At 42.3% G+C, this 18,275-nt stretch overlaps 1 protein-coding gene across 1 annotated transcript; it reads right to left on the minus strand.

Moving 5' to 3' along the window:
- Positions 1 to 5,877: 5,877 nt before the first annotated feature.
- Positions 5,878 to 15,866, minus strand: LOC120379872 (olfactory receptor 6N1-like). Its single transcript, XM_039497389.1, has 2 exons — positions 15,762 to 15,866; positions 5,878 to 6,779 (listed from the first exon to the last, which is right to left on the minus strand). The coding sequence occupies exon 2, from the start codon at positions 6,760 to 6,762 to the stop codon at positions 5,878 to 5,880; it is 885 nt and encodes a 294-aa protein (XP_039353323.1). The 5' UTR covers positions 6,763 to 6,779; positions 15,762 to 15,866.
- Positions 15,867 to 18,275: the final 2,409 nt, after the last annotated feature.

The following is an 18,275-nucleotide window of genomic DNA, read 5'->3' on the forward strand; positions in this document are numbered from 1 at the left end:
CATATTGTCTTAGTTAGAAGATGCATATTGTCTTAATTAAATGTAGCCTTTCCTTGCCAGTTTAAGCATGTTTCACTTAACCCAGGATCACCTGCAAGCAGTGGGGCTAGATGAGACAGGTTGCCCCCTGCAACTATGGCCTGTCAGCCAGTCTGGCATGCCAGACAATTCCTCACTCCCCCCTTATTCACAGATGCACAGATTTTAAGACAAGAAGGGACCATTGTGATAATCTGTCCTGCTGCATAACATAGGTCTTGGGACTTCCCTGAATCAATGTCTGTTTGAACTGGGAGGCAGGGCCGGCTCCAGACCCCAGCGCGCCAAGCGCACGCTTGGGGTGGCATTTTGCCGGCAGGGTGGCAGTCGGCTCCGGCAGACCTCCCGCAGGCATGACTGCGGAGGGTTAGCTGGTCCCGCGGCTCGGGTGGACCTCCCGCAGACGTGCCTGCGGAAGCTCCACCGGAGCTGCGGGACCAGCGGAACCTCCGCAGGCACGTCTGCCAGAGGTCCCCCGGAGCCGCGGGACCGGCACCGCCAGAGCGCGCCCCGCGGCGCGCCGCCCTGCTTGGGGCGGCGGGATTCTTAGAGCTGCCCCTGCTGGGAGGAGACCTTTTAAAGAAACATCCAATCTTGATTTAAAAGTTGTCAATGATGGAGAAGCCACCCCAGCCTTTGGTCAGCTGTACCAATGGATAATTACCTTTGCAGTTAAAATTTACACCTTTTTCCAGCCTGAATTTGTCTAGTTTTAACCTTTAGTCATTGGATCTTGTAACACTTTGGTCTTCTAGATAATTCCTTGAGCAGATCTGCTAGACTGTCAGCTAAATTTCTGTTCCCTGTGTAGGTCCTTATAGACTGTGATTGAGTCACCCTTTCACCGTCTCTCTGTTAAGCTAAATCAATTGAGCTCCTGCAGTCTTGCATTCTACGGGCTTGTCTACACAATGGGAACTACCGAGGCACAGCTGTGGCACCGTAGCTATGCCGTGCTGACCTTGTAGTGTAGATGCAGCTTCCTGCAATGGGAAGGACTTTTCCACCCCTGAGCAATGTATCTATGTCAACCTAAACTTTCAGTATAAGTCAGGCCTAAGGCAGGTTTTCTCATCTTTAATCATTCTCTTGGCTCCCTCTGAACCTGCTCCAAGTTCTCAGCATCTTTCTTGAATTGTAGACACCCAAACTGGACAATTAGCAGTTGCAGCCGTGTCAAATACAGATTATATTCTCCCTTCTCCCACTTGAGATTCTCCTGCTTATACAACTGAGGATCAGATCAACCTTTGGTCACAGGCCATCCTTTTATCCACTACAAAACTCAAAATTCCTGCCAGCAGATCCCATTTAGATTTGGAGAATGGCCCCTTGCCCCTCCTGACTGGTTGCTTGACATTGGCTTGAAAGAGGAGCCAGGTAGCCTTCCGCTGTAGGCTCATATACTACACTCCCCCCATATCCTGTAATACTTTAGCTCTATCCCTTATCTTTTCTCATTGTACTAAAAGCCCCATCTGGTTGTGGGAAATGAAACACACAGTGTCTTTGTTCACTGTTTACACATATTAGTAAGGATCCCTTTGTTCACCTATATTAGTATAAGAGTATCAAAAAAGTCAAATCCAAAATTCTATCTCAGGCTGACAAACAAGCCTATACTAACACAATGTAGTAGCAATCTGGGATTGGATGCTCACCTCTAATCACAGGATAGCTCAAACTTGACTCAATGAGCTATTATTTCTCAGGGTTTCATGTTCATCACTCTGGTTCCATGACCAAGATTCTTTTCAAACCTCGTTCTTCAGGAACTTGATTTTCTCAGTAAAGAGACCTGCATCTCTCTGAAGGAACAAGTATATTTGGAAATATACTTCTCTGTCTCTATTTACAAAGAACAGTTTTGTGTTATCTGATGATCCCTTCACACGTTTTTAATAAGACCCCCCCATAACCTAGTCTCCTGTTGATTAATTTTAGGTTTCCAAAGCGCTGTTGCTAACAATGCCCAGTGTGATTTATTTAAGTGATATTTATTTATTTATTTAAGTCAAATGATCCCAATGGTAAAACATTTCAGATAATGATGAAATGCTGGTTTACATTTTTTGGAAGACCCTTGTCCCAGGTGATGGGCTGTTACAGTGCACTATCCCTTTATTAATGTTCAATAACCGTGGCCATCTAGTGGGCATTTCAGAACATAGCTACTCATTTCTCATCTTGTGGATGTTTTGTCGCATAACTGCCCTTTTCTCATTATTTTATCTTCTACTGAAATCTGTTGGTCAATATAACAGACTCTTTCTCATGTCTTTCACTCTGCTGCCACCTAGTGTAGACTATGCAGCATAATAGCATCCATCTTTACCCTCTGCGTCCTCTCTAGTGATTATTTTTTGCTATATCGTCTTTTTCCTACCCTTGGCTCCCTTCTGCCGCCTGGTGGTCAATGAGCAGTATAACAGCCCAGTTCCCACCCCTAACATGCTGCTATCCAGCAGGAAATGCATAGCATGGTGGTCCATGTCTTTCCTGGCCACTTATACTGATGCTCTCTAGTCTCTGGAGTAAAGCTTTACTTCTCTTGTTACTTTCCTCTGATGGCCATTTGACAGTGTAACTTCCTCTTTCTTGCCTCTTCCTGTATTAGCAAACAGTGGACAGTCAACTATCCGTCCAGATGTAGCCACGGCCCGAGAACTTAAATGTGCTGGAGACTACCCAGAACTTCCTATCCGGCAGGTAATGGATATCATACCCCAACAAGGCCTGAAATCAGAAGAACCACTATGGAGCACACGTGACCAACTCACGTCTCTGGATCCGGTCAGGGAATGGCAAAGTGTCTGGACCTCATCTACCCTTCCAAAGAAGCATATAATTACTGACCCAACAAGCTGCTCAACCTGCCACACAGACTTTGGACAACATTGACCTGCGTCTGAACAAGCCATAGAAGATGTGGCTATTTGATGCACAAGTGGGAAATCAAAGACACACCTATGTGCAACTGCAGTGAGACCCTCCAAACCATTGACTGTACCATAACATAGTGCCCCAAATACAGATTCCTGGGTGAATTGGATGATCTCCACAGCCTCATGGAGAAAGTCTTGAAATGGCTTCTGGACCACCACCTCCATCTGTAGAATGTTGCTTTGCAGATGCCATACGTGTGTGCGAGAGAGACCTCTCTTGCAGCTCCCTCCTGATGGTCATTTGGCAGTGTAGCTTCATCTTTCTTGCCCTTCCATTTCAGCTGCTATCCACTGGCCATTGTACATCACTGCCACACCTTTCCCAATCCTGGCACACGTCTGCCCACTAGTGGTCTTAAAGAGCACGTCTGCACCTTTCTCATGTCTTCTCTTCTTCTGGGTATGCTCTATTCTGAATGATAGCCACTGGGATCCAAATCGCACAACAGCGCGATTACACCAATAGTTAGTATCACAGCTGGTACAACAGCAATTGCTCTTGGTCACTGAGCAGTGGGGTTTCCCTCAATCCAATGCATTTCCATGAATGTGGGGTCTGTTTCCAAGGGCACTGGCTAAATGTAGGCTACTCTGAGTGACTCCCCAGTGGGCAGACAGCTGAGATAGTTAATTGGATCTAAGGGAGTAAGTACCCAAACTCCCATAGGCCCGTAGGATAATCCCATTCCCAATGTTCAGGCCCTACAGTTCTTCTCATTGGTGGCCAGTTTCTCTGCCCTGGCCATGCCCTGATATGTCCCAGTGACTGAGGCAGCGCTGCTGTGTTTGGCATCACAGGAGTTCTGTGTGTTGGGAGGTGGTAGCCACTTCCGCTAGCCACACCTTGCCTCACTCCAGAGGAGAGGCCTGCATGTAGCAGTAGAGCTGTGCACAGCACCCGGGAAGGACTGGAGACCGTGCACTGAGAACTAACCCTCATCGGCTTTGCACTTGTGGCAACCACTTTTAGGGACATTCATTGAACCAGCTTCTTCCCTTTGAATTGCTCTGTGCAGCTGGCATCAGCAAAGTGGCTTGTGCCCAGCAGCATCACCTGCTGAGTCTCTTCTCGGTGACTATTTGACATGCCCAGCCACCGGAACAGCCTCGGTTCTATGTGTGCACCCCTGGTAGTGTCCCAGCAAAACCCCAGCTGGGTCTGGACTGTCTCCATTGACCTGTGATCTGAGTCTGGATCTTTGTGTTTGCCCAACCTCCCCACAACACTGGGCCCAGTAAGTTTTTTTCTCTTGCCTTGCCTGAGATGGTTACAGCTGGGCTTAGTGATAATGACGCTGCTGGTGAAGTGTGCAGGCTGGCTGTTTGAATCTGCCATCTGTGAATGGAATGAAGGGTCATGATTTGGTGTGGGGTATGTGGCATAGATGGTGAAAGATTCAGGTTCAGGTGTGGGAGATTTCTCCTGCTTATGTCCCTACATGAGGTCCAAACATGTTTGCGTCTATTAAACATGGCTTTTGTGTTACCTAAACAATTTTTGGTGGACAATTTTGGTCAACATTTTACTTTCTTCTCTTTTTTCACTGAAATTAATGATGATTTTTGTCTGCTGTTCTCAAAAATCTGTTTTTCTTATCCTCTCTTTCTCCATTCCTCCCTTCTTTTCCAATAAAAAAAAGGAAACAAGAAAAATCTAATTTTGTTTAATTGAAAAACTGAACAAATTCCATGAAAAATATCCCAAATAGATAATTTCATTTTAAAATTTTTCATGTAAAATCCATAGCAATTTTTATTAGACTCAACTGTAGCCATTTGAAGATCTCTTCATGGTCATTTTTTTGTGAGCTATTCTTCTCACCCGGGAATTCTGTTTTTTTTTAAATCTTTCCCTTTTCTACTTAAAAAAAACAGAAAGAAAAATCCATTGTTGTTTCACTGAAAAATTGAATAAAAAGTCCACGAAAAATATCCCACATATATTATTTCACTGGAAATTTTTCATGGAATACTTTCAAAAGCCATACAACATAAGATTTGCAGGTCCACGGTTAATGAAAATACAGCCCATTGTGTTAATCAGTTTTATTTAATATTAGGAATCTGCTACCATAGAGAAATATTAAAATATGACTGGTAAAATGCACAGAAATTATCCTTTGCTATTAAGCATCCCTGACTTAGCACCTATCCCTTTATAACAGCTTGGCTTGAAACATTCTCAGAATTTAACAACGTTCTCTACCACTATCTGAATTTACCACCACTACCAAGAAAAAAAAATTAGACTGTAAATATAAGGCTCAAAACTTAAACAGTTTGAAAAATAGTAAGGAACGTCTGGTGAAAGTTTTGGAATAAGTTTCATTTTGCAGCTTTCAGAAAGAAGGGATTTTTCATGTATTTGAAACATTTTGGACTTTTTTTAACATTTGGTGTTTTGTCACTGTTTTTTGTTTGTTTCTCCACCTTGTTCTCCTCTTATTCCCCCTGCTTCCTCATCCCTTAATTCTTTTTTTTTCATGTTACTACTGGAAATTAGGAAAAAAGAGGTGAAAAATGGGGGAGTAGAAGGCAAACAAAAAGCAAACACTGATATAAAAAAAAGCCCAAACTTAAAAACATACACACTTTAATTTTGGGGTGTCATGAAAATATTGGAAAAATAATAAATTATAAAATTTCTGTTTCAAAAAGAAAATTTTCCATGTTGTGTGGGGGGTAGGCATTCAATATCTGCTTTGCCAAAAAGAGAACACATGTTAGAAATTCTCAGTGTGTCATCACTTTAGTAACTCATCTTTCATTTGGCCTAAGATAGAGATGAAATAATGTGAAATCCAGCCCCACTGAAGCCAAGGGGGGTATTAACCATTGACATCAATAAGGCTAAGATTTCATTTCATGGACTTTGTGCCTATAACTCAGTAAATCAGCTCAGGTCATCTTGGTTTGTTTTCAGCCTAAAAGAACTGGCTAGGGATGTCTGAGTTCTTGAGAAAGCGACACATTTATGGATCACTCTGCTCAGAGCTTCCTTGACCTCCTTGTTTCTCAGGCTGTAGATGAGGGGGTTGATCAGCGGGGTCAGGACAGAATAGAAGACAGAGAACACTTTGTTCAGGTCTCTCAACGTGTCAGATTTCGGTAGCATGTAGACAATAATGATAGTCCCATAGAACGTCGTCACCACGATGAGGTGCGAGGAGCAGGTGGAAAAGGCCTTTTGTCTGCCGCCGGTGGAAGGGATTCTCAGGATGGTAACAATGATATAAACATAAGACAACAGGGTTAACAGAAACGGGAAGAGCGTGCAAAGAGATGCCAGGAGCAAATCCAACACCAAGATCAAGTTGGTGTCACTGCAGGCCAGTTTTATTACTGGGGTGAAGTCACAGAAGAAATGGTCTATTTCATTGGGGCCACAGAAGGTTAGTTGTGACATCAAGCATGATATGATGAGAGTGGCCAGACAGCCGCTTAGCCAAGATCCGGCTGCTAGCTGGAGGCAGAGCCTGCCGTTCATAAGGGCTGCGTAGCGCAGAGGTTTACATATTGCTAAATACCGGTCATAAGACATCGCGGTCAAGAGACAACATTCTGTAGCTGCCAGTGAAGCAAAAAAATAAAATTGTGCTATACACCTAGGGACAGAAATGTTTCTGTCCCTAGTCAAGAGACTGGCCAGCATCTTGGGCAGGATGGCTGAGCTGTAGCAGGTCTCCAAGCAGGACAAGTTCCCCAGGAAGAAGTACATAGGGGTGTGCAGGTGCTGATCAGCCACAACTAGCGCAACGATGAGGATGTTCCCAGCCATGGTCACAACATAGATCACTAGGAACAAAGGGAAGAGAAGGATCTGTAGTTCAGAGATCTTCCCGAATCCCAGGAGGACGAACTCCGTGATGGGCGTTTTATTTCTCCAGCCTGCGTCTGCCATGGGGTGAATGCAGAGACAATTAAAAAAACCCTGCAGTATAATCACAAGAACAAAGTTAAAACAGGACACAAGTGTCGGCAATTAATCTCATAAATGTTCAAAAACTCATCAACCCCTCATCGTTACCAGTCCATCTTTTGAATCCAAATCACAGAGGCAAATGCTGGCTATCTCATGTCTAGAAACCAAACCTTTATTACCACCCCTATCTTATCAGATCATGAATCAATGTAACGGCAGCCAAATTCTCTGGTGGCCCAAGTACAGACCTGGCAGCTTAGACCATTTATTGATCATATCACCTTTATTCTGCCATACTGGAGAAGGGCAGTAATAGTTCAAGCCTGAATATCCACCTCTCTCAGTGAGTGGAATGTGATGGGCTAGGGAAAGAACAAAACCAATGAATATTAAATGGTAAGGACAAGTTTTTTTAAAGTATTTAGGCTCCTAACACCTATTAAAATCCATAGTCATTAGGTGTCTGAATACCTGTAAAAATCTGATCGTAAGTGACTCTCAACCTGAAGTTACAGCAGAGGTACCCCTCTGCTATAATACCCAATAAGATGAAGATTTTCAAAAGAACCAAAGGGAGTTGGGTGCCAAGTTTCACATGACTATTAAGAGAATTTGAGCTCCTAACTCACTTAGGCACCTTTGATAGCTCATCTTAAAAATTTTGGATGAACTTTTCTATGTAATCTAGTGGATTTAGACCATTTCTTCCTTGGAAATGAATGGAAATTAATATCTGCCTATAGCTTCTTGGTCAATATGTCACTGTTCTTTCTGGAAAGAGTTAATTCTATCCATACTCTCACTAGAGATCATCTTAACATAGAATCATAGGACTGGAAAGGACCTCAAGAATAGCCCAGTCCCCTGCATTTATGGCAGGACTAAATATTACCTACATAAGAATGGCCATACTGGGTCAGACCAAAGGGCCATCTAGCCCAGTATCCTGTCTTTCAACAGCAACCAAAGACATATGACCAAGAAGGAATGAACAGAACAAGTGATCATGAAGTGATTCATGCCCTGTCGCTCATTCCCAGCGTCTGGCAAACAGAGGCTAATAGCCATAAACAGAGCCAAAAATCTAGACCATCCATGGCAAGTGTTTGTCTAACCTGCTCTTAAAAATCTCTAATGATGGAGATTCCACAACCTCCTGGGCAATTTATTCCAGTGTTTAACCACCCTGACAGGAAGTTTTTCATAATGTCCAACCTAAACTGCCCTTGCTGCAATTTTAGCCCATTTCTTCTTGGCCGATCCTCAGAGGTTAAGAAGAACAGTTCTTCTCCCTCCTCCTTGTAACAACCTTTTATGTACTTGAAAAATATTATCTTGTCTGTTATCATGACTTATGAGGAGAGGCTGAAGGAACTGGGGTTATTTAGTCTGCAAAAGAGAAGAGTGAGGGGGGAATTGATAGCAGCCTTCAATTACCTGGAGGGGGGTTCCAAAGAGGATGGAGCTTGGTTGTTCTCAGTGGTAGCAGATGACAGAACAAGGAGCAATGGTGTCAAATTGCAGTGGGGGAGGTCTGGGTTGGATATTAGGAAACACTATTTCACTAGGAGGGTGGTGAAGCATTTTAATGGGTTACCTAGGGAGATGGCGGAATCTTCATCCTTAAAGGTTTTTAAGGCCGGGCTTGACAAAGCCCTGGCTGGGTTGATTTAGTTGGGGGTTGGTCCTGCTTTGAGCAGGGGATTGGACTAGATGACCTCCTGAGGTCTCTTCCAACCCTAATATTCTGATTCTATGTCCTCTCTCAGTCTTCTCTTCTCCAGATTACGGAAACCCAATTTTTTCAATCTTCCCTCATAAGTCTTGTTTTCTAGACCTTTAATCATTTTTGTTGCTTTTCTCTGGACATCTTTCCCGAAATGTGGCACCCAGAAGTGTCCACAATACTCCAGATGAGGCCTAATCAGCTCAGGGTAGAGCAGAAGAATTACTTCTCGTGTCTTGCTTACAACACTCCTGCTAATATATTCCAGAATGATGTTTAGGTTTTTTGCAACATGTTAAGAAAATTTTTGTAATGTCCTAGCTAAAAAATCAGGTGAAGAATGTTTTCCCCACACGATCACAACCATCTTTAGCTTTATTTGAGGGAGAGTTTCTGATGTGTCACCTTTACACTGAAGGAATAAATATGGCTATTCCCCCCCCCCCCCCGATTTTGGCCATGAGCAAAATTGGGCTCATTTGTTACTTTAACTCTAGAGTGTCAGTCACTGTTTCAAAATCAGCATCAGCTGCTAAGATACAGACATGAAGATGACAATGGGAAGCAGATATACTGCCCCTAACATCACAGCAGCAGAGATAGTACAGATTTGTTACACTATGGCTTTGATCTAGAAAAAAATGTAAGTTTGGGCTGCACTTCCATCATGTGAAGGGTTCAAATGCTTTGCTAGTGACACTCTTCATTAGAGTTTAAGGCCAGAAGGGACCATTGTGATCATGCAGTCTGACTTCCTGCATAACACAGCCAGAGAACTTCCCCCAAATAATTCCTAGAGCAGAGCTTTCAGAAAAACATCCAATCTTGATTTTAAAATTGTCAGTGATGGAGAATCATCCACAACCCTAGGTAAATTTTCCAATGGTTAATTACTCTCACAGTTATAATGTATGTCTTAATTTCCAGTCTAAATTTGTCTATCTTTAACTTCTAGCCATTGGATCATGTTAGACCTTTTGCTGCTAGATTATAGAGACCATTATCAAATATTTGTTCCCCACATTGCTCCTTAAAGATTGTAATCAAGTCACCTCTTTACTTTCTCTTTGTTAAGCTAAATAGAGTAAGCTCTTTGGGTCTCTCACTATAAATCAGGTTTTCTAATCCTTTAACCATTCTTGTGGCTCTTTGAACCGTCTCCAATTTATCAACATCCTTCTTGAATTGTGGGCACCAGAACTGACACAGGATTCCAGGAGCAGTCGCACCAGTGCCAAATACAGAGCTAAAATAACTTCTCTACACCTACTCGAGATTCCTTGTTTAATTGATTACATCAGTTTTATGGAAATTGATTTAAAAACTGATATAATTAAGCCCTGTATGGACACCTCTCTGTTTAAAGCTGTTATTGGTTTGGTTTGCATCTATAAGTACCAATGCAAGCTAAACAGATATAAGCTGGGTTTAAATTGAGTTAAGAGTGTCTGTAGTGCACAGGCTGTCTTGTCAAGGGAAATTGGTTGAGTTTAGGTTGTTGTGAGCTAACACATGCTAGCCAAACCTGACCGAAATGTATTTTTTTTCCTGGGGTAGATGCAAGCTAGAACATTTAGCTCAAATATATACCTGCCCCTGGATATTTCCACTACATGCATCCGACGAAGTGGGTATTCACCCACGAAAGCTCATGCTCCAATACATCTGTTAGTCTATAAGGTGCCACAGGACTCTTTGCTGCTTTTATTTAGCTCAAAGTTACTCTTGTCATATTCTAGTCTAGGCATGGCATGTGTTCAGAAGATAGCACTAGAGCGTATGTCTGTTAAACCCAGCCACTTTCCCTACTCAATACAAACAAGGGTTTTGAACCAATTTAACTAAATTGATTTTAATTCACACCTGACACCAAATCAATGCAACTTTTGTGGGTAGAACAGACCTTAATGAGTCAGATTTTTAAAGGTATTTAAAATTATTTCAATGGGTAAATGCTTTTGAAAATCCCACTGGATGCCTATTGCCTTTAAAAATCTGGCCCGGTGTTGCTAGTTCTTTCAGGCTGCAATTTCTTAATGCTTAGTTATTTAGACCTGTGCAGATAATTGAGATCTACTCAGTCAGAATTCCCCAGGCTCTTGCTCTGGTGGAAGGCTTTTCTGAACTCCCTCAATAAAAGCAAGAACAGCTCAATAAAGCAGAGGGTATTGGAAGATTAAGCTTTTCGCTATCTATTGCATGTTGTTTAATGGCAAAATAAGGTGTGACATGGGCAACAAATCAAATCAAATTTAAAAAAAGGAAGACATCTATAATTGTAATCCAGGCTCCACCATGAACTTTTGATCAATATCTTCACTTTAAAGCTTGATAATTGTAGGGATATTAAAGAAGGTTTTTATTAGACATGGTTTATATAAAAATGACTTATTGTTAATTGATGCCTTATAACTAAAGGTTTATGTTAAAAGTAAATTTGTGATTCTAACCTGCAAGCCACCAGCTGTGTCTGTGTGAAGCCTGCTCAAAGAAATACTTTGTATAAAACTTGTTAAACATTAATTAACTCTAAGTAAGCCAAAACAGTAGCTGTTATAGTGTATAGATAGAGACCCCCCACCCTCTGTAAGTTTTCATCTCACTTTATCTTTGCTTGTTAAAAGACAGGAAGTCTCACATAAATTGGTAACACCCCAAAAGGTAAAGAGACAGTGAACTAGATGTGATTAAGATAGAAAATGTATGTGAATGAATGGTTAGGGAGTCACCAGCCTGAAGAATTCAGTGTCGGCTGAAGAAGGTGTCAAGTGGGATCAACCAGATGACCCCCAGAGGGCAAACTGGAATCCACCCACCACACCTCAAAGGAAGGAAAAACAAAACATCTAATAACATGGAGCCAGCCACCTGCTGATTGATTTAGCAACAGCAAAATGAAGCAACTCTCATGAACTGACATAGGAATAAATTCCTATAAAACTGGATTCTAAAGACTGAGGACTTTGAGTCTATGGCTCTGCTGCCAGCCTCCAGGAGCATCAGATGCATCTGACACAGACTCGGCTCCATCCTCATGACCAAGATACCTGGCCAGTAACTTGGCATGAGCAACATCTAGGCTGGTAACTATAACATCTATACAGAACCTGAATGAACGATTGTGTGAATGAATATGTGTGTGTGTGTGTGTATGTATGTATAAGGAATAAGTAGTAATAGAAACAAGTAGAAAAACATTGTTTTTTGTTTTGTTATGGTATTTACAATAAATGTTGCATCTTTGCCTTATCCCTCTTAATAAGATCCTGCTGGTTTTTATTATATTGGTATAACATTTTGGTGGAGAATAGCGAAAGGGGGATTATTGGTATTTTTGCCTCACTTATTGTAAACCTATCTGTGTGCACACAACCGGCTCTACAGAGCACGGTTCTATTCCTGGTTAACCAAAATCTGCTGGCCCCCGTGTGGGTAGCAGGAAAATAAAGAGCTCATAAAATTGTTAACAAAACCTGCTGGCCTCCGTGAAGGTAGTAGGAAACGTAAAATTGTTAACAAAACCTGCTGGCCTCCGTGAAGGTAGCAGAGAAAGAAAAAAAAAACTGCTGGCCCCCGTGTGGGTAGTAGGAAAAGTAAAATTGTTAAACCTGCTGGCCCCCGTGTGGGTAGTAGGAAACTTGTTATATATATATATATAATATATATCAGGAGCAACAAGAGGGTCCCAGGGACCAGACAGTGCTGCTCGCTGAACAAAATTTAAAATGTTTAAGAAAAGGCAAGGGAAAACAGTCCCAGAGGAAGAAATAAAGTCAAAAGTAGCTTCTACCTCACCTTTTATTAAAGAGAGAATGTCTTTTCAACAAATCCTTCAAAGATATGGGCACAGTCCTTGGACTGAACAAGCCCTTGCAAATATCTGCACCATTTCGGACCTAGAGGATAGATTGGCCCAATATATCCTCATATGCAAACCCCCAAATGCAGTAAAAAGAGATGCTGCAGGGATCTGGCTGCTGTGGAAGGCTTGTAATGACAGCTACCTCCACCTAGCAGCCTGTAAAGAGGAGAAAATATCTCAAAAAAAAACAACTATCCCAATTGGAAAAAGGGGTAGAAAATTGGAAAGTAATGGCACATTGGGAAAAAGAGGCTTGGGACCCCCAAAAACATGGGAAGAAAATATGTAAAACAACCATTGTAAGCTGCTCTTTTAGGAATTAGGGGTTATAGTGCTTAATATTTATCAGTTTGGATTTTTTTTTGTTGTGGTTGGTTGTTGTTCACAACTGTTGGGAAAATGTTTAAAAAAAACACTGTCTAAAGAAATCCTTAAAAACAAACAAACAAAACAACAAATTGGCTAGGTACTTATTAATATATAAACCCTCAACTCCAATGAAAAAGAAAGCAGCTGCAGTTTGGCTTCTATGGGAAACCTGTAATAAGGTATTCCTTCAATTGGTTAAATGTAAAAAAAAAAAAAAAAAAACTGCATTAAGATTTACAAGCCTCTGCTGCAAAAGCAGAGAAATAAAAATGTATGTAGCACCCAAACCCAGTTAGCTGCCCTTAAGGTTGGGTACAGAGAGTTAAAACAGCACTCTCAAATCCTACAACAGCAGTAACATCAAAAGAAGAAACATTTGAGACTCCAGAAGGGGCAGGTTTTTGGGACCCCTCTGGAGAGTGAAAAGGGGAATATTTGGGTAGATTCCTCCTCCCAGGGCCAGAATGCCATTGCAACAGTAACAACAGTGCCTGCTTCTGCCTCAGACCTCCAGGCCATGGCAAAGTGGCTGGGGATTTTAAAATATATATATATTTTTTGCACCACTTAATTAGCATTTGTGCAGCCCCAAGTACCAAACACACTGTGGCAGAGACTAAGCAGGGTCTGCCATGTGGAAGCACTGTGCTAATTTATTTTTAAGCTTTTATCTTTCAGGTTCTAAAACCAAAACATCAGGAGAGCTGGTACCAGCTGAAGAGTTATAAAATACCATGGTTATAGTGTCGCGACAAAGTCTGTGTTCAGTGTTCTGTGTTGCATGTTCTCTGTTGCATGTTCTGTGTCTGTCTCTAGTGGTGTCCTGTGCTAGCATTGGGTCCAAAAAAAAAAAATACTACACTAGACAGAGCAAATGTCTTTTTCTCTCTCTACTTCCCCCATGTCCATCCAACTTATCAATCACCACTTGTGTCCAAAAGACTTTGGTCCCCAGTGCATCAGGTTTATTTTTTGTTAGGTTTTCCACACTTTTCTCTATACACTCTGGTTCTACTTCCCCAAGTCCTAAAGGGTAGTTCTTGGGCCCCCATAACCTGTAAGACCTTGGCCCATAATTGCAGGGCCCCATATTTCAGGTCCCCAAAAACCTCTTAAGTACAACTGTTAAAAATAGGGAATTCTGCAACATTTTAGCAAATAAATGTTAGTTTAAGTCCAAATCAGCTTAACCTTGCATAACTGTGGTCCTCCAACAAAATCTTATTTGTTGTGTGTGCTTAAAAAGGTCCTAACCTCAGTAACTTTTATTGTTTGATGGCTATTGCAGCCTCAAATGTACCCAATTATTGTAATGGTTATGGTTTTATTGTACTCCCAATTATTATAACTATAATTGTTTGGATTTGTGTTTAGGTTATATCTGGTCTTTAGTCAATTGTAATGGTTTTAGTTATATTCACCTGGTTATAATTGTTTGGTTTGTTTACAATAGATCACCTGTGCCCTACCATAACAACAACTACTGTAATGACCATAGATCAAGGGGCAAAGGGTTAGCAGCCCCCCCAGTAGATAAATGTAATGCAATATCAGTACTGTTTTTACAAAACAAATTACAACCTACCACTGATATGATATATTCTCTGGATGGTCCCCAACCACTACTGGCATCCTATCAGTAATGCTACATCGCTTGATAGTTGTCTTAGTATTAAATTGTATTTATATTATTGGAATGTTTAGCATGTGCTTTTGGCACAACCCATGTTGCCTCACACTACCTTCTTTTAAACAGGTTACATAGAAAGTGACACTAACGAGTATATGTATATCGTAGTGTCAAAAGGGGGATTATGTAGGGATATTAAAGAAGGTTTATATTAGACATGGTTTATATAAAAAATAACTTATTGTTAATTGATGCCTTATAACTAAAGGTTTATGTTAAAAGTAAATTTGTGATTCTAACCTGCAAGCCACCAGCTGTGTCTGTGCGAAACCTGCTCAAAGAAATACTTTGTACAAAACTTGTTAAACATTAATTAACTCTAAGTAAGCCAAAACAGTAGCTGTTATAGTGTATAGATAGAGACCCCCCACCCTCTGTAAGTTTTCATCTCACTTTATCTTTGCTTGTTAAAAGACAGGAAGTCTCACATAAATTGGTAACACCCCAAAAGGTAAAGAGACAGTGAAATAGATGTGATTAAGATAGAAAATGTATGTGAATGAATGGTTGGGGAGGTACCAGCCTGAAGAATTCAGTGTCGGCTGAAGAAGGTGTCAAGTGGGATCAACCAGATGACCCCCAGAGGGCAAACTGGAATCCACCCACCACACCTCAAAGGAAGGAAAAACAAAACATCTAATAACATGGAGCCAGCCACCTGCTGATTGATTTAGCAACAGCAAAATGAAGCAACTCTCATGAACTGACATAGGAATAAATTCCTATAAAACTGGACTCTAAAGACTGAGGACTTTGAGTCTATGGTTCTGCTGCCAGCCTCCAGGAGCATCAGATGCATCTGACACAGACTCGGCTCCATCCTCATGACCAAGATACCTGGCCAGTAACTTGGCATGAGCAACATCTAGGCTGGTAACTATAACATCTATACAGAACCTGAATGAATGATTGTGTGAATGAATATGTGTGTGTGTGTGTGTGTGTGTGTGTGTGTGTGTGTGTGTATGTATAAGGAATAAGTAGTAATAGAAACAAGTAGAAAAACATTGTTTTTTGTTTTGTTATGGTATTTACAATAAATGTGGCATCTTTGCCTTATCCCTCTTAATAAGATCCTGCTGGTTTTTATTATATTGGTATAACATAATAACAATAGCAGGCAGCTGAACTAAAAGTGCTAATGTCCCTAAATCTCTTAGTGAGAATGTGTTTTATCAATGCAGTGTCAGGGTAGGGATCATGATTACCTTGAAGCCAATATCAGCTGAGGTTTTTATCTCTTGCTGTTCCTCAAAAAGTCGGATTCTGGTAGTAAAGATACTTGTGCATTCCTGACGGGATGAACAGGCGCTGCAATCTTGTGTGAAAGATACTCTATTTAGGAAGGGCAGAATGCCTTCCTGTATTTGTACCCTTTACAGGTGATAGTGGTGCCTCCCTTGAGTCTACACCTGAAGGTAACTTGCAATGCTGGAGTCTGGGGAGCTACTGCTCTGTTTCCTGTGCAAACAAGAAAAACAACGATCCTGATGCAACCAGCCTCCCACACTTAGAGAACACCTGACATCTGCTGCCTGATGTACATGATGATTGCTTTGTATGAACATGAGTCAGGCCTGAAGAATCAGGTGCTCAGGGCTTCATAGTGTAATCAACACATAATACGTGTGACAAAGTTCCTCCTCTGCCTTGGTGGGTCCTGCGCTTTCGGTGGATTTGCTCATCTCAGAGGTTCACGGCAGCCCTCTGCTAGAGGCTCAGACCTGCCATTCACTCAGCTCACCTCATCACTGCCCAGCATGGGGGAAAGGAAGAGCAATCTCCACAGTGTCTGTTGTCCCACCTAGTGTGTCGGGAACAGGCCAGATCCCTTTCCAAATTACACCTTCCCTTCTGGTGTTTCTCACAGACCAGTTCAACTCATCCTGTGTCTGATCAGAAGTTGAGGGGATGAGGGGAACCCGACCTCACCCTCTACACCGGGTTCCAGCCTAGGGCCCCATGGATAGCAACTGTCTACGTCTCCTGTATCAGCTGTGTGACAGCTACAACTCCCTGGGCTACTTCCCTATGGCCTTCCCCCAGCACCTTCTTTGTCCTCAGTGCAGGATCTTCCTCCTGAAGCCTGATCATGCTTGTACTCCTCAGTCCTCCAGCAGCACCTTCTCACTTCCTGCTCCTTGTGCGCCCTCCTTTAACTGACGGGAGGTCCTTTTTAAACCAGGTGTCCTGATTAGCCTGCCTGCCATAATTGATTCTAGTAAGTTCTAATTGGCTCCAGGTGTCTTAATTAGCTTGCCTGTCTTAACCAGTTCTAGCAGGTTCCTGATTGCTCTAGGGCAGCCTCTGCTCTGGTCACTCAGGGAACAGAAAACTATTCATCCAGTGGCCAGTATATTTGCCCTCTACTAGAATCCTGTACCCCACTGGTCTGGGTCTGTCACATAAGTTAAATGTATGGTTAATTTAATCCAAGGAACACTCTGCAAACAGACTTTCCCAGCATCAGCTCCAGTTCCAGCTTTGTCTTGGTTGTTTACCAGGCTTCATGCCTTGCCTGGGACTCTAGACAGAGACATCTAGTGGGGGACAATGAAAAAATATATTTTCCCTATTTGATTTTGATCTAATTGATATTTATTTGTTCCTTCATTCAGGTAGCTCATTAGCTTGCAGCACATTTGCAGTGCATTCCTTAGGCCTGGTCTACACTATGAGTTTAGGTCAAATTTAGCAGCGTTAAATCGAATTAACCCTGCGCCCGTCCACACAACGAAGCCATTTACTTTGACATAAAGGGCTCTTAAAATCTATTTCTGTACTCCTCCCCGACAAGGGGAGTAGCGCTGAAATCGATGTTGCTGGTTCAAATTAGGGTTAGTGTAGATGCAATTCGACGGTATAGGCCTCTGGGAGCTATGCTACAGTGCACCACTGTGACCACTCTGGACCACAATCTGAACTTGGATGCACTGGCCAGGTAGACAGGAAAAGCTCCGCAAACTTTTGAACTTCATTTCCTGTTTGCCCAGCGTGGAGAGCTGATCAGTACAGGTAACCATGCAGTCTGAGAATCGAAAAAGAGCACCAGCATGGACTGTACGGGAGGTACTGGATATGATCGTTGTATGGGTAGACAGTTCCGTGCTAGCAGAACTACATTCCAAAAGACAAAATGCTAAAACATTTGAAAAAATCTCCAAGGGCATGATAGAGAGAGGCCACAATAGGGACCCACTACAGTGCCACGTGAAAGTTAAGGAGCTCAGACAAGCATACCAGAAAACCAAAGAAGCAAATGGATGCTCTGGGGCAGAGCCACAGACATGTTGCTTCTACGCTGAGCTGAATGCAATTCGGGGGGGAGGGGGCACCACTACCCCACCCCTGACTGTGGATTCCGAGGAGGGGGTAATCTCAGCCATGCCTGAGGATTTTGCGGACGGGGAAGATGAGGAGGAGGAGGAGGACGAGCTTGAGGAGAGTACATAGCACACCATTCTTCCCAAAAGCCAGGATCTTTTTCTCACCCTGACTGAAATAACCTCCCAACCCTCCCAAGGCGGTATCCCGGACCATGAAGCCATGGAAGGGACATCTGGTGAGTGTACCTTTGTAAATATAAAACATGGTTTAAAATCAAGCATTTTTAATGATTAATTTTCTCTGAGGACTTGGGATGCATTCACGGCCTGTACAGCTACTGGAAAAGTCTATTAACGTGTCTGGGGATGGAGCAGAAATCCTCCAGGGACCTCTCC

The sequence above is a fragment of the Mauremys reevesii genome, linkage group 13 (assembly GCF_016161935.1).
Source record: "Mauremys reevesii isolate NIE-2019 linkage group 13, ASM1616193v1, whole genome shotgun sequence".
Lineage (NCBI taxonomy): Eukaryota > Metazoa > Chordata > Testudines > Geoemydidae > Mauremys > Mauremys reevesii.

What these genes read in the sequence shown, in the direction of transcription:
- LOC120379872 (XM_039497389.1), bottom strand. Translation starts at nt 6,762, where the DNA reads ATGGCTGGGAACATCCTCATCGTTGCGCTAGTTGTGGCTGATCAGCAC.